Source organism: Phodopus roborovskii, unplaced genomic scaffold, assembly GCF_943737965.1.
Source record: "Phodopus roborovskii unplaced genomic scaffold, PHOROB, whole genome shotgun sequence".
Lineage (NCBI taxonomy): Eukaryota > Metazoa > Chordata > Mammalia > Rodentia > Cricetidae > Phodopus > Phodopus roborovskii.
The window spans coordinates 4,485,048-4,509,724 of record NW_026126603.1 but is presented as its reverse complement, the minus strand read 5'-3'; the positions used below and the strand labels follow the sequence as shown (position 1 = coordinate 4,509,724).

The 24,677-nt window shown below is 38.0% G+C and overlaps 1 protein-coding gene across 3 annotated transcripts in view; it reads left to right on the top strand.

Annotated features, from left to right (window-relative positions):
• Nucleotides 1-24,677, top strand: part of Inpp4b (inositol polyphosphate-4-phosphatase type II B) — a 330,540-nt gene that overhangs the window by 124,616 nt on the left and 181,247 nt on the right. For all 3 annotated transcript variants that reach the window (XM_051205838.1, XM_051205837.1, XM_051205839.1), the window contains 2 exons: nt 17,732-17,843; nt 23,568-23,640. In XM_051205838.1, the coding sequence (XP_051061795.1) occupies nt 17,732-17,843; nt 23,568-23,640 (185 nt within the window). The remainder of the gene's footprint in view (nt 1-17,731; nt 17,844-23,567; nt 23,641-24,677) is intronic.

Sequence of the window (24,677 nt, the reverse complement as noted above, 5' to 3'; positions counted from 1 at the left end):
TCAGGGAACTTGACTATGAGCATCTTCTGAATGGGCGGGCCTTAGAGCCTGGAGGATCAAGCAAATATTGAACATCACAGAACACTACGCCCCTTTATATCTTACAAAGACTTTCTGAATGTCTACTCTGTAAGTTCTTAGGAACATGATATTGAATCACATGTCTCCATGTTAGAATAATGAACACTAATGTGTTTAATAGTTACTCTTAGGTTATGTTTTTCTTACATTTACACACTGTGGTTGATTTTGATGAATAAAGAAAGAAAATAATAACCTGATCAAGAATCCCAGTGCTTGTGTCTTCCTGTGACTCCCCTGTCATAGCTGATCTCTGTTGATAAGACCTGCCCTGACAGGCAGAAATGTTAGGGAGGGCTTAGTTTCAAGAGTGGCTCCAGTTAAGGACTATGCAGTAGAAGGTCACATCACAGCTAGGTGCAGTCACTGTCACTTTTGTTATCTTATTCCCATGCTCTCTTCTTCTCTCCACAATTATGGCCAGATATTGCTTAGAAGCATCACATCCTAAGGAAACAATATGTATGTAATAATCTGAATTCACTTCTCTATAAAAGTTCATTGAGTGGGTCCAGGCATTCCTTCTCTTTGGAGAGAAATTGTGTTCTACATTCTGAAATAATAATAGTTCTCATGGACATCCAACATGGCCAAATGCCTACAGTTTTCCATTTAGCCAGCCCCTGGTACAATTCTGTCCAGAGAAGGCAACTTTTTTTTTAAAAAAATTTTGTTTAGAAACAATTATATTTTATAAATCAATCCCAGTTCCCTCTCTGTTCCACCCTCTCATGTTCCCTAATGACCCCCGTCCCACCACCCATCTAATCACCAAGGAGGGTGAGACCTGAGAGAAGACAACTTGTAAGTAGGAGAATTTTACAGAATGCAAGAAGAAGATTGTTTGATAGAAGTTGGATCAGATGAAGTATTCAAAGCCAGAGTATAATAAAATGTTCCAGCTTTCTAAAAATGTGATTTTAAGGAGACTTTCATGATATAAAAATAATGTTTAGTGACCAAACTTAAGTTTTTTTCTGGTAATTTTAAAAGATTGAGTGGTTTGCTAGGGGCTCAGTGTTCATGCCCATTCTGATTTATATGTTAAAGATGGGGATTTAGGCAGATGGATAGAGCTTTGTGGATTTATGTGGAAGTGGGATTCCTGGGATTTGCACTCACATTAAATATTCTAAGAAATTGTTTCCTCTCTACTACATGAGGACACAACTGAAGGCAGCTGCCTGCAAGCCAAGCCAAAATGAGAGTCCCTTAACCCTGACATTCAGCCTTAAAAGCTCTGAGAGAGTGGATTACGGTTTTGAACTCCCAATTTGGTGATGAGTTTGCTAGTGGCCATCTCTCTGGACTAAAAGGAACCTTAATAGATTTTGCTACATTTCGTTAAATAACTCTGAGCAGTGCTCTTGTTGTATCATTTTCCATTTGTGAAAGCAACAGATGTGATGCTCAGTTATAGAATGAAGTTCATCAAAGTTTCAAAGAATGAAGCCTACCTAAAGGGATCAGCATGCTTAAAAGCAGGCAAGAGTTAAAACAGGTGTCAGCATTTGTAGACATATAGTCATCTAGGATAAAAAATGATGATGTGTGTGACTCACACATTGCTCATGCTGTATAGAAGGGTGTATTAGGTCTTGCCTTTTGTTTGGGGGCCATGATAAAACATGCCTGACAGAAGCATCTTACTATTGAGTTGATTTTGCTTTACAGTTGAGAGCAGTACATCATCCTAGGAAAACCATTACAAGCTTGTGACACAGCTGTTTACATTGCACCCATAGTCAGGAAGTGCTGGCAAGTGAATGCTGGGATGCAGCAGCTTGCTTTCTTCACTTTACTGAACAACTGACTCCAGACCATGGCATGATGTCCTTCACCAGCAGAGTGCTCTTTCCCACCAATTAAAACCTTTCTGGAAATACTTTCATAGACACCTTGAAAGGTGCGTTTCCATGGAGTTTCTAAATCCACACAAGTTGAAAGTGAGGATTAATCATTACAGGGACTGAGCTTGACATTCTGAGCAGCTCAAGTCTGTTCCCTCACAAGGTATGAAAATTCTTTGCATTTACAAGTCTGCTGGGAATATTCTTGAAATAAAGTATCAAACAGGCTCTGAAGGGAGTTATAGAAGGAAGTTTGTCTATCCTTCTTGATAACAAATGATTCACATTGGGAAGCAAAGAATTCACCATGGCAGTAATTTGGAAGCACACCATGGACTACAACATTGCAGATAATGACTCTACTCTAATGGACGAAGATGAAGATGCTTATAAGAAAACATGTCTACACATACAGAACAGCATAACCCAGCACAGAGGAGACACACATGGGAGCTCCTGCTGCCATATAGACAGTGCAGTCTATGAGAAGAAATCCAGGAAGCAAATAAAGAGAAGAGATGAATTCATCCCCAGTGTGACTTGCTGAAGGAAAGTTCAATTAGTATAGCAGAAGGAAAATGTCCTCAGTGCTCAAGAGCAGGCTGCTAAGAACAAAACCAAACCACTGCTGTTTTCTGTGAACATTGCAAAATTAAAATAATGTTACTGCTTTCCTTTGGCTTTTAGTAATACATTTGAAATAAAGTAAGGCTTTCTTCTTACCCTAATATTCTTAAGTAATCTCAAGTGCTTCCAATGACTCAGTTTCCACAAGATGAACCAGGTGAGGCTGAAGGAGAGTGTGGGGTACAGGATACTCTCATTGTAGTCAACAATGATATTCAAAGGACTTAAAAGTTTATGTAGTAACAACAGAGGAAAAAAAAGGTCAAATCCAGAGTTAGTTACAGTGAGTCTTTTGATTTGGAACACAATTCTTTTAGTTACCTGAAATTTACAGAAGACTATAATAATCTCTTTTTAATTATAAATTTTAATCTATGGCTTCTGATCCTTCATCTCCATTGTCTTCTTCTTGTTTGAAATTCAATCTAGATACAGTCCAATATATTTCCTTAGGTAAGCCCTTAGGGATATGCAAGGGCTGGGCAGTGATGGTACAGGACTTTATTCCCAGCACTTGTGAGGCAGAGGCAGGTAAATCTCTGTGAGATCAAGACCAGCCTGGTCTACAAAGTGAGTTCCAGAGTGGCTAAGACTATTTCACAGAGAAGCCCTGTCTCAAAACAAAACAACAAAAACAACAAAAACAAAAAACAACAACAAACAAACAAACAAAAAACCACAAGCAAAACCTTTTACTAACAGTTGCATTTTGCTATGGTCAGAAATCTGAAATGACACATCAATTGCTAGAGAAAGAGAAAAGCAGAAGAAGGAGTAGACATCCTCGTTGGGTACTCTATAGAAAACTGATAGAAGACAATTTATTTAATTTTGCTGTTGGTTTATTTTTTGCTGATACCCTTATTTGGTGCAGATAAAAACAATATATTCATCCTACTTCCTCAACAAAAATAACAGAATTCTGTCTATATCTTGTTAGTTCTATTTAATTCATTTCAGGTGTGAATAAGCAGCATTTGCCTTCTAGAATATTTACCAGATGAATTAGCAATGCAGAGTTCAGACAATACAGCAAAACAAGTTAGAATAGAAGACAGATCCTTGACAAGACCTTTATTCTTTTCCCCCGATTCTAAGACTACCTACTTGAGCATGCATTGACTGAACTTGATGTGTGTATTTTCACTACAGTTCCTACTCACCATATGGTATTCCTGCATACCCTTTGTCATGAACTCGTATAGTATCCTTCTTTCTCTTTTATACTCTGCCTCTGCCCCTGATAGCTTCCAATTTCTAACTGAATTCCGATAACTGAGGTCCACCCTCACCCCTCTGCCAGCTCTCCCTGACCAACTTTGTTTTTAATCCTTCATTCTCTATGTAATATCTGAATCTTCTTAAATTGAGGCTCTTGGCTTCCACACATATGAATCTACTTTTATGGGGAACCTCATCTCATCTGGAACTTCTATCTTGTGGGACTTTCATCTATTGCCATAGCATCATTTCAGCATGACTCCTCTCTGATTATTGGATTCAATAGCCATGTTAGGGACCTTTATAAAGCATTGAACTCTTCAGTTTTTCTACCCTGCTTCAGTAGCTCTTTATATTAGGGTTACTTTCTTGCTACCTTACAGGTTGTATTGATCCTATCCCTCCAGGATCTCCACTTTAAACATTTTGTTTTGGATCTAGAACACTCCAAGTAGTATCTCTGGGATCTCCAAGTAACTACTAGTACTGTGCTATGTACCCTTGTCCTCCACAGCCCCTCCAAAATTCTGTCCTTTTGCCCAACTAAGGTTTCATGGTCCATCCCCTAGAAATCATATGCCCTCAACTCCCAAGTCTCCCCTTTCCTATTGAGCAAAATATGAGGTAATTAACCCCTTAGTTAAAATTATAAGCTATTATTTTTGTTTAAAAAAATCTAATCTAACTAAAGCTACTGTCTAGCTCACTTACCTCATAATTGTATTTCTGCCACTGAATAGACAGAGGCATCTGACTTCCATGATAGCAGGGCTGCATTTGGCATTTATAAAAAATTGTCTAAGCAGGTTAAATGGTTTTACTGAAAAAGTTACGGGGATCTGAATGATGAGTCAGAGAGGCATGTGGAAGGGCGAGTGGAGTGTTTTTATGCTGACAGACACCTGGTAGATATCAGTTTATGATGTATGATAGAAAGCAGATAATCTCTAGAACCAGGTTCTCAGACAGGACAAAACCCTATCTAAAACATGAGTGGTTTTCAAGAGAGAAAGGGTTACTTTTAACACGAGGACAGGAAGAACAAATAGTGTTCCCTATTAGAGCATGTACCCTAATTTCTTGGGTATCTTTACTAACAGTGTAGTACTGTCATTTAACCCATGCTTTATTCATGGTACCACTATCCAGGCTATTGCTTTATGCTACAAAATTCCTCAAATCTTGAAGCATTCTCACGTCTTTCTCAGCTAATTTATCTGGTTTCTCTTTCACTGGGACAATTTAACAGTTTCCCACAGTGTATTTACCAAACAATATATATATATATATATATATATATATATATATATATATATATATCCAGTTACTGAGCTATCCTGCCAGCTCTTACGTCTATATTCTAATATAGGTGTCAATAAAATCTTGTATGTATCCCTCTTCTCATTCTCACCTGACTACTTGGTTTCTGCTTAGGTGGAAAGCAGAATCTCACAATTGGTCACACTGTAATGACTGACATATCTTCCATAATTCCACTTCCTTTCAAAAGCCAATCATCCAACCACCTACTGATAAGTGAAGGCCAAATAGGCATCTCAAATCTAAACTATTCAAAATTGAATGTCCCCACCCTGTTCACCTTTCCCCCAAAATGTTGTGAATCATCACAGATTCCCCATCTCAAGACATTCCAATTCTGCCCTCTTCCCCATTATAATCCATGATTTCTGTCTTTATTTCTCTCCACCCTACCAATCAGGTACTTTATAAGTCATATCTTCAAGTGAAACTAGCTTCTGATCCACCTCAACTCTAGCCTGGTCTCTCTCGCTTGTCTCTGTGGGGCTTGACTCTCCCAGCTGTGCTTCATCTCTGCACTTGTAACCCAAATCCTTATTTCAAAACTTACCTCAGTTCAAAACTCACTTTTGACTATTCTAGTAGAAGAAAAATAGAAGTTCCTACGTGGCCTGTAAAATTCTAGAGTCTAAACTCTTTCATAAACTTTTGCTGGTGAGAGCCAGGACACTAACACAGTCCCCAAGATCCCCACCTCTGTGGTAACACTTTGTATAATACCTTCTCCTGCAGTGCAGGTATAACCTGCGAAAATGATAAGGCAACCACTTTGTCCATTAGTTCAGTTCTCATCCTCTCGTAGTGGAGTAGCCACTCATGTACTTTATACATTAGTGGTCAGGGTTATATAAGATATTTTCTTAGCTAACAGGACATGGCATGCCTACTGTTAGCTCTGAAAAAGCAAACTGCCATGTTGGGACTTCTATGGAGAGAGTCTTGGGGCTACAGCTTATTGGTGGATGTAGAGAGCTGAAAATGGAAACCCAAATCACATAGTCATAGGGAGTGCATTCTCCTAACTCTCATAGGACATATGCTCTTCCCTATAGCCTCCATGAGAAAGAGATTGTTATACCCAGCCTGCATCTTGACTTCTATTTGGTTAGACCTTGATTCAAGGACTTTAAATGATTTTTTTCTGTCACAGAACCTATGAAATTACAGTAGTGTTTTGAGTTACTAAGTCTGTGAAAATTAGCTGGTTGTGTTAAAATTCACAGGTGCTTCTTGTGCTGGTTACTTTAACTCTCAAGTTGACACAGCTTAGAATCAATTGAGAATGGCATGTCTTAGATAACTGATAGAGAAAGACCCAACTCACTGTGGGTAATACCATTCCCTAGGCATGAGAGAGAGAGAGAGAGAGAGAGAGAGAGAGAGAGAGAGAGAGAGAGAGAGAGAGAGAGAGAGAGAGAGAACAGGCAGCCTTGGTACATTCATTCATTTTTCCTCTTTTTTGGGGGGGGTGGACAGAGTTTCTCTGTGTAGCTCTGGCTGTCCTGTAGACAAGGCTGGGCTTGAACCTGGAAATTTGCTTGCCTCTGCCACCCAAGTGCTGGATTAAAGGCGTGTAATACCACCCATGGCTTCTCTCTGTTCTTGACTGTGGATATGGCTGTCCAAAGATCCTGAGTTTGTGACTGCCCTATAATGACAACCTGGAGCTACTGATGCAATTGAGCATTTCCCCCCAGGGTTACTTTTGGTCAGGATATTTGAGCATAGAAATAAGCAGGAAACTAGGATAAATCTCTTAGTTCTTTTTTCTTAGTTACCTGGCTTCTCTTCTCCTTTTAGCACATGATATTACCATTTTATGTCAAGCCTTTGAATGCTCTGCTTCCTGTACCTCTTCCTCTTCCTTGAGGGAGATGTACAGTTCAGTCTCTTCTTCTTTTTGGTTCTTGTTCAAAGTCACTTTGGAGACTTTTGTCTACCCCTGACTGTAAACACAGCCCTGCTTTATCCTTCTACACTAACTACTATTCCTCCAGGGTGCTGACCATCTGATATATAGCTTGTGTGTTTCTAGAATGGAATTTCCATAAAGATAAAAATATGGTAGTCTTTTATGGTGTTCTATTCCTGAGACTGGAATAGTGATTAATAATACAAAAACCAAGTGTTTTTAAAGTCAACTATTTTCTATTAATTATACAACATTTTTGTATTTCTATAGAATATTTATGAATTTCAAAGTATTATTGGTGGGAGATGTTGCTAAATTAAAGGGGAATAAAGAAAATGACATTTGTAGAACTGGAAGATTTTGTTAGTGAGCCCCAGAAGAATTTAAAACAATTCCAGAAGCAATTAAGCATGAGCATGTAGGTCATGAGATGTGTTCTGTCTCAAAGTACATGTCTCCTATAATTTAAAACTCATTGAATTTCTGACTGGACAGTTTTGAAATACATTATACTTTAAAATCATGTTCACACACCATAATTCTGACCTTTTGGTTCTGGCATGCTTGGAGAAATCTCCTGTAATCCTTCCTACTATGGAAGCTGACACAGAACTCAAAAGCACAAAAAATGTCTGATTGAAAATACGTACCTCAAAATTTTAATATTAACTATAGTCTTATCATCAGCATTTAATAACTGAGTATGCCAGTTCTCTGTGATTGTTGTGTATGTTTTTAGTATTTAAGTGCATTTTGATTAGCATTGTAACATTTGAAAGCCATTTACATAAAAATTATGTAGAAAGAACAAAAACTGTGCTCATATAAATTCTCTTTTAAATATTTTTATTTTTACATTTTTCTAGTTTGTGTGTGTGTGTGTGTGTGTGTGTGTGTGTGTGTGTGTGTGTGTCTGTCTGTCTGTATATGTCTATCTATGTGAACACATGTGTATCACAAAATCCATGTGGATCTCAGAGGGCAACACTCAAGAACTATGTGTAGGGTTCAGGAATCAAACTCAGTTACCAGGCATAGTGACAAGCACCATTACCCAGGAAGTCATTTCACCAGCCCCATTTTTTTCCTTTCAAAAAAGTCTACCTCCAATCACATTTAATGGCAGCTTATGTACTAACCCTCTATAATCCTATTCTTGATACCACTTCCAACCCCTTTCAATAGCTTCTTCCCATATGTGAACAAAGCCTCTTCTCCACCCACCCTTTCTCTTACTCTTACTTAAGTGAACAATGCTAACCAGTAAACGTCATAAAGGAAAGAACCCAGAAATAGTTTCTCTTCTATCTGTCTCAATGTGTACTTTTGGCAGTGGATGACCAATTGACTTATAACCTGATTTGGGGTCACTGGTGTGGTAAATTCATTGTAAGTCCTTGAAGGAACAGTTTCCTATCCAGTTTAATGACCTGTGTATTTTTTCTTTCATTCCATATATGAGATTTCTAATGTCTTTAGTTACTTGATAAGCATAGTACGTAAGATAAAATGTATACTTTGAGTCTGGCATCTCATGGGAATATCAAAATTTAGATTTGGTTGGAAGAGAAACCCTTTTCAGATGTTTTGCTTTTTATTCTTTGTCAGAGAAGATTTTTGTCTTCCTTCTTATTTATTCAGCGTCACAAACTAATAGAGTAAATGTATTTATGTGAATTATAACACACAACTAAAAGCATATCATAGCACCAGAATCAGGATATAGGTCAGTTCCATTACCGCAGGGAAACTTCCTCATGACACTTGTGAACTCTGATCACCACCCACAGCCACCTCTGCCACCAAAGGATCTATTGTCCCTTCTAGCAGATTTTTAAGATAGAAATGGAACAATTGGGAATCTAACAGTATTTAAACCTTGAAGGTCAACTCCATTTACTCAGGCTAATACCTAGAATTCACACAAGTTTTTGTGTGTAAACTTTCTTTGTCTTGATAAATGATATTTCATGCTATAGAAATACTACAGTTATTTGAATAATTGATATTAAGTGACATTTGGGATTCTTTCATTGTCTGGTGATGATGAAAAGCTATTAATTATTTTGTGTATTTTTTATCTCTAGAAAAAAGTATTTAGGATTTTTTTTCTAGCTTACTTGTAAGTGTTTGGCTTTATAAGAAACTGCTGAACTGTTTCCATGTCAGCATTTTGTGAGTGTGTCTGTCAGTGTGCAGCCTTCGTGGATGCCAAAGCTGTTAAAGTAGTACATTATAGTGGTTTTAATATCATAATTTTTCACGCTGGAGATCATCTCTTCGTGTGATTTTGCCATATATATAACCTGCTTTTGAAATGTAAGTGTTAAAGTATTTTACACATTTTAGGCTGTGTTTTTATTTATTTATTTATTTATTTTTTGTTCCATCGTTGCAGAGTTGTGGGCTTTTTGTGTTCAAATTCTTTTTCACACATGACACATTGGAGTATTTTCCTAGTTAAACACTATTATTATTAAATATTATTGTTTTTCAAGACTTGAACTCACAGTGATCTGCCTGCCTCTGCTTTCTGAGTGCTGGGATTAAAGTTGTGTACCACCATGCCTGACTTTTTATTCTTACAACAATGTTTCAGTCTAGATGTTTCTTCTTCTTTTGTTCTCCCCAACTCTCGTATTCCTCTTTCCTGCCGTGTCTCCCCACTGCTTCAATGTCTCTTGCCTTCACTTCCCAAATGCTGGCTCTACATAATTAGTTACCATGCCCTGATACCTTTCTCCCTTCATAAGATATAGATTTAGTTTCATGTGTTCTTTGTCTAAATCTGGTCCACAATTTCCCCTGCATCATTTTTATAAGTTTAGGTTCATGAACTACTTTATCTTTTACATGTGAAGTTCAAGCAAAGTTTTATTTTTGTGATTATTACAAGTAAAGTTCTAATTGTCTGAGCACCATTTACTGAAAAGACTTTTTTTCTATACTAACTTGCTCGTAACTTTTTCAGAAACCAATGAGGCACATTGCCTGTCTTTTCTTTGTTTAGTTTTCATTTATGCATTATTGTTGTCTTCATAGCTGTATAGTTCCTGTAGGTTTCTAGTACATCTTGCTATCAGCTCCAGCAAGTCTTTCTCTTTTTCTCAGTCATTTTGTCTATTCTGGTTCCTTTGGCTTTCCCTCAACTTCAGAAGTCAGCTCGAGGAAGTCTTAAAAAATTTGTTCTTGGATTTTTGTTCATATCATACAGAATCTATAGATCAGCTAAGGGGGATGTGACAGGTTTTATAATTGAATATCTTCCAATCCTTTATCAAAGTATGTCTACTTATTTAGACTTTCTTTGATGTATATAATTGGCATTAATAAGTCTTTAAAACAAATATCTATTATAATTGTTGATAGTTATGCTTAAATTTCTTCTTTATTTTGAACCTCCTATAAAGATATTTAGAACTATGTTTTCCAGTTACTTATGGCTAAATATTTGTATGTTAGCCTCTTGCCTGGGGAAACCCTAAATTCTTACTTCTATCTTCCAAACCATTGTGCCCTTGGGATCCATCCCTTATATCTGTCATCCAAGTACACCAACACCTTCCTGATGCTCTGTATTATACATCACTTCACAGAGTTCCTGGTTCACTTTTCTACATCAGATCCTCAGCCTGCTAATGGGTGCCCAGTAACAACACTAAGATTGCCCTTTCCTTTCCTCCTTCTCCAAGACCCTTCTGGTACACTTTGTGTCCTGCAGCTTCCCCCTGCTGGTTCTCCATCATAATTAGTTGGCCCCTTTTTTCTATATAATTCCACCCTCTTTCTGGAGCCACATTACAGTTGAATAGAGATGAAAGAGATAGAAAGAGCACCATCTCACACAACTGAGATTTCATCTTCACTTTAAGACGCTCTCCTCTCATAGCACATAGGAACATGTGAGTGTTAAAGCAGACTGTGAGCCCTGGTTCCAAACACTTTCATTATTTCTCCCCACCACTCTCACTGTGAGATTACATGGGAGAGGAAATCCTTCATTCTGGAGTATCAAGAGGCCTAATTCCTGTATCCCGAGTTAGCATTAGAGGTCTGGACTCTGTGTACACTGAGGATAAGCTCTGAGCCTGGGACTGTGTTTAGTCTAGGTCAAGGAAGATCAGCAGGGAAATAGAAGCTCATAGATTCTGGCTTGCTGATATTTGAGATTCTGACTTTCTTGTCTCATATGCCTGGTGCTATTTACTTTTAAAGTCCTCAAATACCATAGTGACCATGCTTTGTGCACTGACTTTGTAGTTCACTCAGTGTATGATAGCACAGTAGCCCTCCTCACTGCCTACGACTGCAATTCAGCTGTCAAAGTACATGTCCCGTTAACTTCAGTGTAGCTTTAGTTGCTTCAAAGTCTGACAAAGGCATTTCTAATAAGTCGACATCGTGTCCTCATTTTATATGGCTTAATTCAAGGAAATTATTCATGTTTCAAACTTATCATTATCATCGGACCAACAGCTTCTCAAGTATAATTTAATTGAGGAAAATAAATTTTTTTTGTTTATTTGTATCAGCCTAATACCTCATGTCTGATCAGAGATTTTTTTTCATCAATATGGACCAATTCACAAGCCAGTGAGTGTGAAACATGGATGGACAATATTTCCATCATGTACTTTTCTGTTTTTGATAGCCTAAGCTTTATAATAACAATAATATATAGCAGATAACTGTAACAATATTTGTCATTACTGTATAACAAAGCACACTTATGTTCAATCTCAAGAACTTCTGCCTTTCTAACATGAATAAGGATGTTCATGTTCTATGGATGAGAGATCTTCATCAAAGACCAGTTGCTCATTCTCAATCACAAAGCTATATATTGCACTGTGGTAGCCTTGGCATTTTCTAATCAAAGATCATTGTACTTTCCACTAATTCACATTCTAGGAATTTGGGGTCTGGTGATGTGTCTCAAATGGTTGGTTACTCAGCATGATCAAAGTTCCGGTTTTGATTCCCAGTATTCCTTAAACCAGGCATTGTAGCATACCCCTCTAATCACAGCACTTGAGAGAAAGAAGCAGAAGGAGTAGAAGTTCACAGTCATGCTTGACTACATAGTGAATCCAAAGTAAGCCAGGGATGCATAAGACTTTCTCCCAAAAAGAGAAAAGGGAATGAGAGATATTTACTTGTTAAGAGTATTTGCTGATTTTGTAGAGGATCAGGGTTCTGGGCACCCATATCAGTTGTCTAATAGCTGCTCATAACTATAGTTCTATGGGATCTTATATCCTCCTCCTCCAGCCTTAGAGAGCACTGTGCATGTGCAGTGCACACACAAAAACACACAATCATATATATGTGTATATATATGCATACACGTATGTATATGAATATACATACACATATATGTATATATGAATATATATATATATCTTTAAAATGAAGAAACAATTGTTTAATGATGAGGTAAGTCATTATGAATCAAAATGCAACATTTTCCACAAACTTTGGCAGTTCCTGCTATGTCAGAAAAGACAGACTATATTGTCTAGCCTCTACAATTTAGATTGAAAAATGGCTAAATACTTTTATTCTGAGAAATAAAATAAAATAATAAAGAGAAGGGTGAGGGCAAAGAACCTGATGTTGATGGAATATGAGAGGAAGATACCTGAGAAAAGAAGCAGGTTCTTCAGGCAGAACACAAGAGAGTGATGAAGCCACTTGGAATGCGTCTGGGAAAAGAAGCACACCAGAGACACCAGGAAGAAGGAAACACTAGGACTTAGTGAAGGATTGGAGGACAAAGACAAAGTAAAGGTAGAAATTGGATATTTGGGGCTTGGGTTTTAGAAATGAATCCTTTATATATGATTGAGTTTGGATTTGAAGACAAGAGGACTCAGCTAAAAGTTCACAGAATATAACATAGTGAGGTCAGGAGAAAGGGAATTTGGAATTCTAGAATGAAAAACTGGGGGTCCAGCTGGGTTAGCATATCATAAAAGGGGGCTTGGATCCTGTACAATTCCTGGGGGTTAGTTTATGAAGAGGAAAGGTGAAAGTCCCATGGGTGACATAATAGATAGACTGTGTAGGCTATAAGACTGAGACCTATTAGGACCTAATGCTTAACTACTTGCTTGGAAGAGTTCTGTAGCTTTGAATAGTCATGAATGTCATACAGAATACAGATGTTTTCAGCTATCTATTTCTACATGGATTTCTCAATTCCATACACCCTGGGTTAATATAACAGTATCATTATATGCACCAGAAAGACTCACTGTGTCTGATACATATGGCCTTTGTTTATTTTCTTGTCCAGATGAGATTTTCATTTCCTAGTTACATATCTAGATGGCTTTGATGCAAAGCATGTCTCACGGCTGCAAATCCCTGTGTATGACAACAGAACTGCTTGATATTCAGAAAGCTTGGCCGTGCTAATGATGGCTTTCCCCTGGATGTTTACAGAGACATTTGTTGGTTTGCATTGCAGTGACATTTTCAGAGGAGAGGCATTATTTACATTCTGATGTTTAACATCTTCAGGGGTGTTTTCCTTTTCCTTTACTTTTTGATCTGTTTAAGGATGGCAAAATATGTAGGGAAAAAAAGCTTAGAGAATGTGTGTCACCAAAAGACTGTTTTACATTTCCTTCTATATTCTAAAAATCAATGTATGTTTCAGCCTGTGAGATTGAATATTTCATTAGGAAGCATTAGGGGGTGTGTTTCAAAGTCAGACTTTCAAGAGCCCTCATCACTCATGTATTCCATATCGCTAAAAGCCTAGGTGATAAGGGTGTGTAGATCAATATCATGACATCCCTCATTCCACACCCTGTCCCAATTAAATATTTAAGTTCCTTTAATGATGGAAAAGGAACTTGATGTCTTGATGTTCAGATGGAATCCTGCAGGGGGCAAGAGTTATTCCTCTTTTTCTTTTCTCATGCTGTCCCTGGTAGTAACAAGCCTACAGTGCACTAAAGACAACACATGTCTTTATCTCTTCATATTCTTGGGGTATTTATACTTCAGCTTCATTGTAATGCTACATGAATTACCAGGATGTACTGGGACCATCTTCATGTTAGCTTCAATCAAATTTGTTGTTCATTTGCTCCCCAAGTTTGCAGGCATTTGATTTGTTTGGGGGTAAATGGAGATGGTAGGTGGATGATGTATAAGCATGGAGGCTGGATCATGCCTGACATTTTTCCCATATCTGTATCAACATGTTGGCCACTGATGTGTATGTGAACAAGGGACTCACAGAAGTGATTAGAGCATGGAGCTTAGAGTGCTTATTGTTTTGTTTTGTTTTATCCCCAGTAGCAGTTTGAACTGTTTTTCAGTAAATTAAACTGAACCAAGAGAGGCAGTATGCCTTAAACCAAGGAGCTGAGCCATAGCTGAGCTGGGAGTAGAACTGGGGATTTTTGGTTCTAGTCCAAAACTACCTTTAATACATTTTCAAAAGTTAGAATTTAGTAGGGTTTTCATGCTAAATGTTGTTTAGGCTACTGTTGCTAATGCTGTTTCCACAATGAGAAATAAGCTGAAAGCAGCTAAACATCATCATCTGAGGTTGGGAGCTGATGTACTAGCCAAAGTATTTCTAATGTTTTTGGAAGGCATTGTGGATGGCATTAAGAATAAAGTGTTGAAATAAAGGAAATTGTGGGTTTAGTTTTGAATCTGAAAAACAAAACAAAATATACATTTCTAAATCACTAAGAAGTTGTTTTATAACAGCCTTTAGATTCATGTACTATGGCTTTGCCAACTAAGAAGCAGGATGATGGCTATACTTTGGGTGGGAAAGTGTTGTAGAATAACCAAGAACCAAAATGCACGTTATAGTTTAATTCAATAATGGGCTGAGGCAGGTTTGTGGTGTCGTAGATTAAGTTCTTCAGTGTATAAACTGATTCACCTCTTCTGTGATTCACCTGAGTCACAAATCTCCATGCAGATGTACACTTCTGAGAATTTCAAACAACTAACTATGTAAAGTGATTGATTCTGAGGTGAAATTAGTGCTAACATTCTGTAGTGTCAGTAGTTTTAGCAATAGCCTTCCTTTTATTCCACTCAGTATCTAAATGGAAGTCTGTAGGACAGTGGTTCTTAGTCTGTGGGTTGGGTCATGAACCTTTTGGAGGTTTAACAACCATTTCACAGGGTTTGCCTAACCTTCAGAAACACAGATATTTACATTATGATTCATAACAGTAGCAAAGTTAAAGTTATGAAGTAGCAACAAAAATAATTTTATGGTTGGGGGGTTACCACAACATGAATAACTGTGTTAAGGTATTACAACATTAGGAAGGTTGAAAACCACTGATATAGGGAATAAAGTAGGAAACACAAAGTCAGGCAGGGCATTGTGCAAGCAGCCAGATGTTTTAAAAGGTAATAAAAGGTCAGTGAATCACAAATTTTCACACACACACACACACACACACACACACACACGCACGCACGCACACACACTTGCTCATTGTCAATTAGCCTACTTTAACACTTCAAGAAGGTTATCTTGTATTGCAATAGTGATTCATCTATCTGTTCTTGTCATTAGGATTTTAAATTTCACAGCAGAACTAAGCTCCTATGGGTGCTATGAGCATTCAAACGCTCCTGAAATAAAGATATTATAGGCTTTGGTTATAGTGTTCTAGCCACTTCAGTAATATTTCTGAAGACAACTGCATTAAATGTGAGGACCATGGAGGTTCTATTCATGCCTGCTGCTGGATAGCTGCCTGCACCAAGTTGAAGTGGTGAAGTAGAGACCTTTGTAAGACACTGGCTGGACACCTTACCTTCACAATCTCTCAAAATCTAGTCTGGACAAAAGAGGACTAAGTCACAAATAAGGGAAGCAAAACTTCCCATGACTTGCCAACTCAGTCCTTAGGTACATATCTGTACACACCATGACATAAATTCCTTTATTTCTCAGCACTGGGAGAATCATTTATCAGGCATTTCAGTCTTCAAATGTAATATATGTGTTAGTTGAGAGAGAAATTCAGAGTGTTATATATAGACATTACATTTCTTAAAATTAGACTATCTTAGTGTGCTCAAGCAAAAATGTTCAAATATTTTGAGGATTAAAATGTATCTTTGTGATGGGTAAAAACTTACAGGGGAAAGTGTGCAGTTCTCTAGGAAACAGTCATTCATACCATGAGTAAAGGTCATGATTAAACCTTTTAACTACAGATATTGAACAGTTGTTCAGAGATATGCCATTTTCTGACCTGTAATGCCTTGTTTTGACACATTTAAGCAGAAAAATGATAAAATGAATTCTTAAAACCACCTCAGAATTGGCCCTATGGTGGCTTCTTGTACTGTTACAACACATACACAAAAACATCTGATGAATGCTTTCTATTTTTATTTCAAAACTGAAGTTGATACTTTAATTATAAGATGCTATAAGAAGCAGTTATTTCATATCTTAGTAAGAAATCTGGCATGCTATTTAACAATAAATCACACTTTTTTCTATTTTATTGTAACATGAGGTTAGTTGTACAAATATCAACAAGAGTTTTTTGGGTACATTTTAATTTTCACATTGTTTTTATTAGAAGAAAGATCACCTTGATCTAGTAACACAGTTGGGCATCATTTTCACTTAATTTACTCACTCTTCAATTGGCATTTTGATGAACTGCATTCATTTTCTTATTTCTTTTTCTGACATCTTATAGCAACATAGGAATATGTAGAAGGTACTGGTTAAATTATATACAACATCGATGCCCAGAATAAAGTTAAGCAGATTTCAGAATAGAACACTAGCAAAGAGCATTAGTGTCTAACCAGAGACACTGAGCCTGCAGGGTTTAGAAGGAAATTATAACACATCAGACCTCTGGAATTACATAACCCCTGCTTTCACAAGGCTAAAGGGAAACTTAGTATCATGGTGTTGGCATTTCCATGTGCACTGGAACCATTTATTCTTCAGATTTTCATGCCTGGACAGGGGTGGGGGCAGGGGTAGGGGGGGACTAGAGTCTTCAAGATTTGTGGTTTGTTAATTTTACTTTTAGCTTGATTTATTGTTGCTAATCATAGTATTTTTTACTAATGAAAATTATGACGACGAAAATCTTACTAATAAAATCAACATCACCACTAGACAAGTGGACAAGCCTTTCAATGACTAATAAATATAAAGAAGGTGGAGTTGCAATTTTGCTCTTAGATGAACCATTTCTGCTTTGTATTCCCACTTTTGTCCAATGCTCTACTACACAAATTCATTGGTTCTGCTAATGCATCCTTACTTAAGTTTGCTGGTACACAATCTTCTTTGCTTTTTCTCTTGTGAAGAAAATAAAGACTGGTATGGTCAAATTTTGGAGCCAGCAGTATTTCTGTACTAAACTATCTCATGTTCTTGGGATAGAAGGCAACAGTTTATGCTGTTGTAGAGATTTGCATTTATAATCCAGCATTTATAACATAGTGTAGGGCTTCCATCTCCTGAATTGTGTTATTTACCTCTGGGGTGCTCTTGAGAGCCTTTGGAAGGTCTCTCTTCAATTGCACTCCCGGCTCCTACCTCACGAATTCATGAAAATAACACAATGCTAGCAATGGGCCACATCTGTTTAAGTACAATCTCTGGTTTTCAGAAGTAAATTTGTTTCATATGTCTTATAAGAGAGAGGATACTTACCTTAGTATTTCATTGATTTTTCACTTGCAGAACCTCAGATGGTGGCAAAGCAGTTGGGACCATAGAAGTCAGCCTTGTGAAGATGGGGGAGATTGAGGATGGGGACACAGACCACATCACGACAGATGTGCAGGGACAAAAGGTAGGATCACAGTCAGCATGTGGCACAGATTAAATTAGAAATGATGAGCTTGGCCAGCAGCCTGTGTTGCCAACACCCTGTGGGGTTTGAAATCTCATTATTCAAAAGCTAAATGAGAGATCATCACTGAAATCGAAGCACAGTATGTGTGTTTCCTCTCTGAAAGAGAGTGCCTGTTTACCCAGAGCATAAAGCTGTGTGCCATTCAGAGCCCCATCCACTTCTGTTCCAGCCCCCATGTTGATATCATCTCTTCTCAGTGGGAACTAAAGTGGAATTCATTGTTGCATTCTGCCATGATTACACTGCATGAGACACAAGGAGGATTCTGGGAAGGTGACTGCCAAGCACAGTCTGCTCTTTATTCCCAAAAACGTCTTTAAAAGGGATGCAATTCTAATTTGAATTTTACATGAAGGAGGGAATATTGAACATGAACTTTGTATTTTATAAAATTGCATAGAGATAAGAGGGTGAGGGAGAAAAAGTGGGATAGAGGGAGAGAGGGAGACAGAGAGAGACCAATAAAACATAGATGTAGGTCTGGAGGACATTAAATGGTAGCAATATAATAAATAAAATAAAACTATTTTTGAAACCTAGGCCCAAGGAATGTCCGCACAGACCTTTCTATTTCTTCTCTCCTTCCTATAACAATAGGAATAACAAAAGATAATATAAATACACACTTAACTCTTTTCCTTATAAATGTAATATTTATTGTATTAACATAATTTGGGCACACAGTTGAGGATTAAACAATCACGTGCGACTAGGAAGATTGAGTCTGGTTAGGAATAGAAGACAGGAGAGAGAAAGAAAGATAGAGAGAGACAGCATAAAAGAGGGAGCCAATATTGGTTTGAAGATAAAATTGAACACAAAGAAAGGTCTAGAGAACTACAAGACAGCCGCCAACTAACAATTTGAGCATCCTTGGAAAGGCTACCATAAATGCCCTTCCTGGATAGTGAGATCAACAACTAACTTATCCATGGAGCCCTCATCTAATACCTGTTGGAAACAGGAGAAAACACCCATACATAAACACTGAGTCGAACTAGAACCCAGATGCAGATGGAGAGGACAAGACCAGGCTGAAGAAACATATAGACACAGCTGACCTGAACAAGGAGGAGCTAACGGGCCCACAGATTGATAGCTGGAAATCCAGCATGGGACTGACTCAGGCCCCCCTGAATATGGGTCTCAGCCAGAAGGACTGAACAGTCTAAGGGACCTCAAACAGTGGAGCCAGGATGTATCCCTGGTACACAAAGGGACCTTGCGAACACATCCCCATGGAGGGATAACTGCCTTAACCTAGAGACAAGAGAGAAGCCCTAGTCCCTACTTCACATGACCTGTCAGATCTACATGACCCCAACTGGATGGCATTCCCCTACATATGGAATTGGGGTGGGGGAATGGGAGGGGAAGGTGGTTAGGGTGCATGTGAGAGGGCAGAGAGGATAAAAGTGAGGGAGGGAGGGAAGGAGAGAGGGAGGGAGAGGGAACAGGGATCGGATTGACATGTAAAATAATAAATTAAATTAAAAAATATAAAATAAAAAAGGAAAAAATGTTGTAACTTCATAACTGTGTAAACTCTAAATAAACTATAATTTAAGGGTTAAAAATATCTTCCAGGGGGTGATTGCAAGTTATTTTATGTTATAAGTTTAATAACAAAAGTTTTTCATACTATAACTTATACTTTGTCTTAAGTAAACATTTTAAAGGATAAAACCTGTTGTGACTTATTTTCTGGTTTGATGCTCCTTATTGTGGAATATGTGATATTCAGGGTCTACAAAGGAACTTAGCTGAAACTGATAGAATGTATGTGTGCATGTGCATGTGTGAGCATCTGTGTGTGGGCATGTGCATGTGTGTTTTTTTGTAAAGGGTTTGGTCCAGGTAAACAACAATGGCTGCCTTCGGTAGTTGTTCAGTCCATGAGGCTGCATATATCTGCAGTCCTGAACTGGTGCCAGAGGCCTGGAGGATTCCCAGAGAGCTCTTAGTCTTCATTCATGTGCTGGTATGCCAAAGAAATTTGTTCTTACGTCAGGGAAGGAATGCCACAGCAAAAAGACAGATGAACTTGCCAACAAGAATTAAAGGCCAACAGACAAAAAGCAATGTTTCTTCTTCTGTGCCCCTTTCTCTGGGCTGCCACCAGAAGGTACAGCTCACATTCAGGATGGGATTTCCTGCTTCAAATAATCTGCCTGAAAATGCCTTCTCCAGCAGCTTGTGTTTCAGTGTATTCCATTTGTCGTCAAGCTGACACACCAAGATTAGCCAGCCCAGAATATGTGTGACATTTGAGCCTTGGGTAATACCTACTTGGGAGATTATTTCTACATAACATTTACAAAATATAGTTATTTGTTTTTTAAAGTATCTACAATTGCCTTTCAAAAATGCTTCTCCTTTCCCTGAGCCAGCTGACATTTCCTCTTTACCCAAACTGCATTCTCCTCTCCCATCCTCCAGGATGCCTGGAGAAAATTTCTGCAGCAGATCCTTGAGTTTGTGCATTTGAGATGTCTGGCCTGGGCTCAGTCCTCCCACTCCAGCTACATTCCCCAGAGCATGCCATGTGAAGGTCATCCTTGCCACCACTACATACCAGGACTTCATAGCATCACTTCCCGTTTCAAGGATGAGCTGCTGTCCCTGTACTGACTGTTCTCTCAGGTCACCTGGCCCTTGACACCAGACAATTACTTGAATGAAGAAGTGGCAATTAAGGGATGCTAAGTTTGTTCCAGGACACATTTTCTTTCTCCGAGCAGGCCACCCATCCTTGGGCTCCACTTCAGCACTGTGATAAGGTCATGCAAACTGAGAGATGTTGAGTCTGTCTTGAGCCCCTCTGTATGTATTCTCCTCACAGTTCACCTGCCCTGCACTCTAGTTCATTAGTATGACAAAGCTATGTTAAAAAAAAAAAAGTGATGCTCTTTTCAGAAATATAGAACTTGTTACCAGGCATGTGTCCCACCAAAGTATCACATCACCACATATTTTTTTATGGGCCATTAATGTGGATTCATCACAGATGGAACATTTTTTGATAAATATTGACAATCTCAGATCATTCTGTGTGTGTCGTAAGTTAACAGGACTTGTACAAATCCTAAATATTATTGGCATAAACATGGTCCTATCTGGACTTTCAACAAATCTTGACTGTTCACAATTATAAAATGACTTATACTTTTCTGCCAATCCCTTAGAAAGTTTATGATTAAGTGATAAATATATATTAAGTTATCATATATAGAATATTCATTTGAATTACATGAAAATCATTTTGTTTCAGTGCTTTGTGGTATGTTTTTAGAACAGCAGAAGGATAAATTTTTCTGTAGATCCTCCCACTCCAAATTTTCATGAAGTGTGGGATACTGCCACTGGAGTTGATCTAAATGTATGTAGCTCATGACTGACTAAAGAAATTAGTCTAGGGACTCCTACTGAAATAAGAGGCTTCTTTATAGACTACATGAATTCGAATGATTGGGGACATGGCTCATTTGGTAATAGCATTGGCCAAACAAGCATTTGAGACCCAGTGCACACTGTTGAGCATGACTGTAAGTGCCTGGAACTCCATCACTGTGGGCCTCAAGAAGAGACAGACTGACCCAGAGATATTGCTGGCTACCCAGCCTGGCAAAAATGGTGAGCTTCCTGTTCAGTGAGAGACAGCCTCTCATGACTATGAAATGGAGAGTGATGAACAGCTACACCCAACATTCTGCACTATCTTCCACAGTGTGCATATGGGTATTTGAACACACACACAGAGAGAGAGAGAGAGAGAGAGAGAGAGAGAGAGAGAGAGAGAGAGAGAGAGAGAGAGAGAGAGAGAGATGGGAAAGAAGGGGAGAGAGAAGTCAGTAAATAAAATGGCATGGATTTGAAGGGAAAGAATGGAACTTATATTAGCACTACAGCTAGGTACTTCAAGAAGTGGCACATGTGTTGTGTAGATTGAAACCTACAAGAGACTGTCACTTACATTAGTTAGTTTGGAACCACATAACAAAATACATGGTTTAAGTGACATCAAAAACAGATTTTGTTTTCTTATAGTTCTGGAGTGCATAAACCTAAAATCTGTATGCTAGCCAAACTGGTCACTTGATTCCTGGTGAACAATACTACTAGATTTAATCAGTTGTGTGTGGTATGGTCTGATTTTGTATCATGGATCTAAATCTCCTTAGAGTTGTGAATAGTCATTTCAAAATAAGAATGCCATTAAGTTGATATGATACCTTCTTCTCTGCAGTTTGGATGGGAGATGTGGAGTAAGAAGGTCCCATTTCTGTGTCCTTAGTCACAGATAAGGAACTTCTACTAGGAATCAGAAAGTGCCCTTTGAAAACAAAGAGCCAGAGAAGCCACCATGGAAGAAAAAAGTACCTGGAAAAACAGCCCTGATCTCTGTGAATTCAGTATTTGTTAAAAAGATTCCATATAGATTGCACTGCTGTGTTCTGTTGACAGTACTCTTCTTCAAGAGAGCTGGATCTAATTATTTCATGGACAGCTGTCACACACAACCTGGGAAAGAGTTTCTATCCTAGTCTGAGGCAGCTAGATCTGAGTTCAGCAAATAGACACTCCACACTGATGTGATGATTGCTAAATTCCCACATAGTCATCTAACAGCTTTGTGTAAACTGAGATGAGATGGTTCACAGTAACTCCTGTATTGATGCAACCCAATACAGAAACTATATTAACAAACTTACTGATATTTAAAATGAATGTCACAATCCAGTGACTACTACAATAAGTAGTAGACAGAATATAGAATCATTAACAAAGACTTGGCATTTGTGTCTCCCTCTTCAAAAACGTTTCAGGAATACATATATCCTTTTATTATGAGGGCTCCATGTCTGAGCTCCTCGAAGGGACTAGTTCCTGGGGAAAGAAAGACAGGGTGGAAATAAGGGTAAGGAGATACATATTAGAGCAGACAGGAAATAGCCGAAGGAATTCTGGGTCCCCGCCTGGGGATGGGAATCTGACACTGTTGATATCTGGCATGCTTGCTGTGAAAATTCTCCCTGTTTCCTCTTCTCTTTGGCTAGAGAAGAAGGAATTTCCACTTCTCACCAGCCACTTGGGGCTAGATGAAATTTGTTTCTTCTATCAGTTCCATCAGTGAGGAATTGTTTGGGGTACTGTTTCCTGCTATAGTTTGAAAACTGGGGATATGTCCTCTTCTGTGCCTTCTTTGTTATGCTTCTGATGTTATGAACTCTCAATCATTGGCTTTGCAAGTCAAGTTATTTAGAATGCAGCTCTTATTTTAAGAGTGAGAGTTCGCATTGCTTTGTTAGAGACAAAGAATATGTTTGTCCTATAAATAAAATTATTCATATACTTTTGTTTTATTTTAATTTTATTTTTTGTGCTTGAGGGAGTCATTTTCTTCTTTTTAGTTACTTTTTGAGTGCCTTTTAGCCAGAACTGAATTGTACCCTGTGAATACACAGTCCAGATGTATTAATGTAAGTATGAGTAAAGTGTCACAGGAAACAATACATACAAGATGAACTACAGACAAATGATTGTCTAAAACTCTTGAGACCACATCTAGAGCTTCATGTTGTTGCAAGCAAAAGTGAATCATTTAGTCTCCCATTTCATCATTTTAAAGTGTGATTACATTTTTTTTCTATTAATTCCTAGTGTGCAGTAGCATATGAACATACAGCACCAGAAAGTGTGAGCAGGAAGGACGACTTGCCTTTATTAAATGCAGGTATGTAACTCAACTTTAGATACTTGTGTTATATGCTATCTGAACTTAAATTTTAATTTCTTATGAAATCTATGGCATTGAACTTGGACAGCATCCTTTCAGAAGCAGGCCTGAGCACTGTTTACTCCATGCTCGATGAAGTAAAACATAATGCATTACTAATTTTCTCTTCTCCTGGAGGTAACAGGCTTGGGGGGGGTGATCTTCAACTCAGTTCTGAATATAGTTCTAAATGTCTTAATCTAGGCAACCACATGGAATGTGTAGATGTAAGGTGTCAGAAACTTCTTTTTAATCACATTACATTAGGGAGAATGAGGTCAACTGAGTTAGTGTCCTAAAGGTTAGAGTTTTCAAATCTAAAAAAACACAAACTAAGTATTAGACTTTAGATAAGAGGGCATTGTAGAAATAAAAAAAATTACTCATGACTTTGGCCTATGTGCCCCTGTATGTCCTTTTCTTTATTTATCTATCTAAACTTGGTGGGCTTTGTCATGAACCTGGTCAAACACCCTGTGGGAGTTTTAATCTTTTCACAAAGGGAGCTATTGGCACTCTTCCCTAGGTTTTGCCTTAATGTATTCTATGGAACTTGACAGTGTGGAGTGTTATGGAATCTTAACTGAGTGGGAGAGAACATCATATCTTAAATATTCCATTTATATCTCTAGAGGTATTATTCATAATTCAGAAAATTCTCTTGTCTATTGTAAATAGCAAAAACCTGTATGCCTAAAGGTCTTACTTACCCTTTTCCAAGCTTGTTTTTGTTGCAAAGTTGAATGTGTGTGTTGGGAATCTGGGAATCTCAGGGCAGCAAAGAAAACTTGAGGAGTTTCTCAGTCACTAAAACAGATCTGCAAGTATCTTAGCAGTATGAGAAAACAAGACTCTAGACGCTACAGCAATATCATGTATGTGAAGCACTGATATAATTTCACATTATAATTATAGAATCCATATATAAGTTGGAAACATGTAATTGGTTCCTTTTTGTTGCTATGCTAAAATATAATCAGAAGCAACTTAAGGAA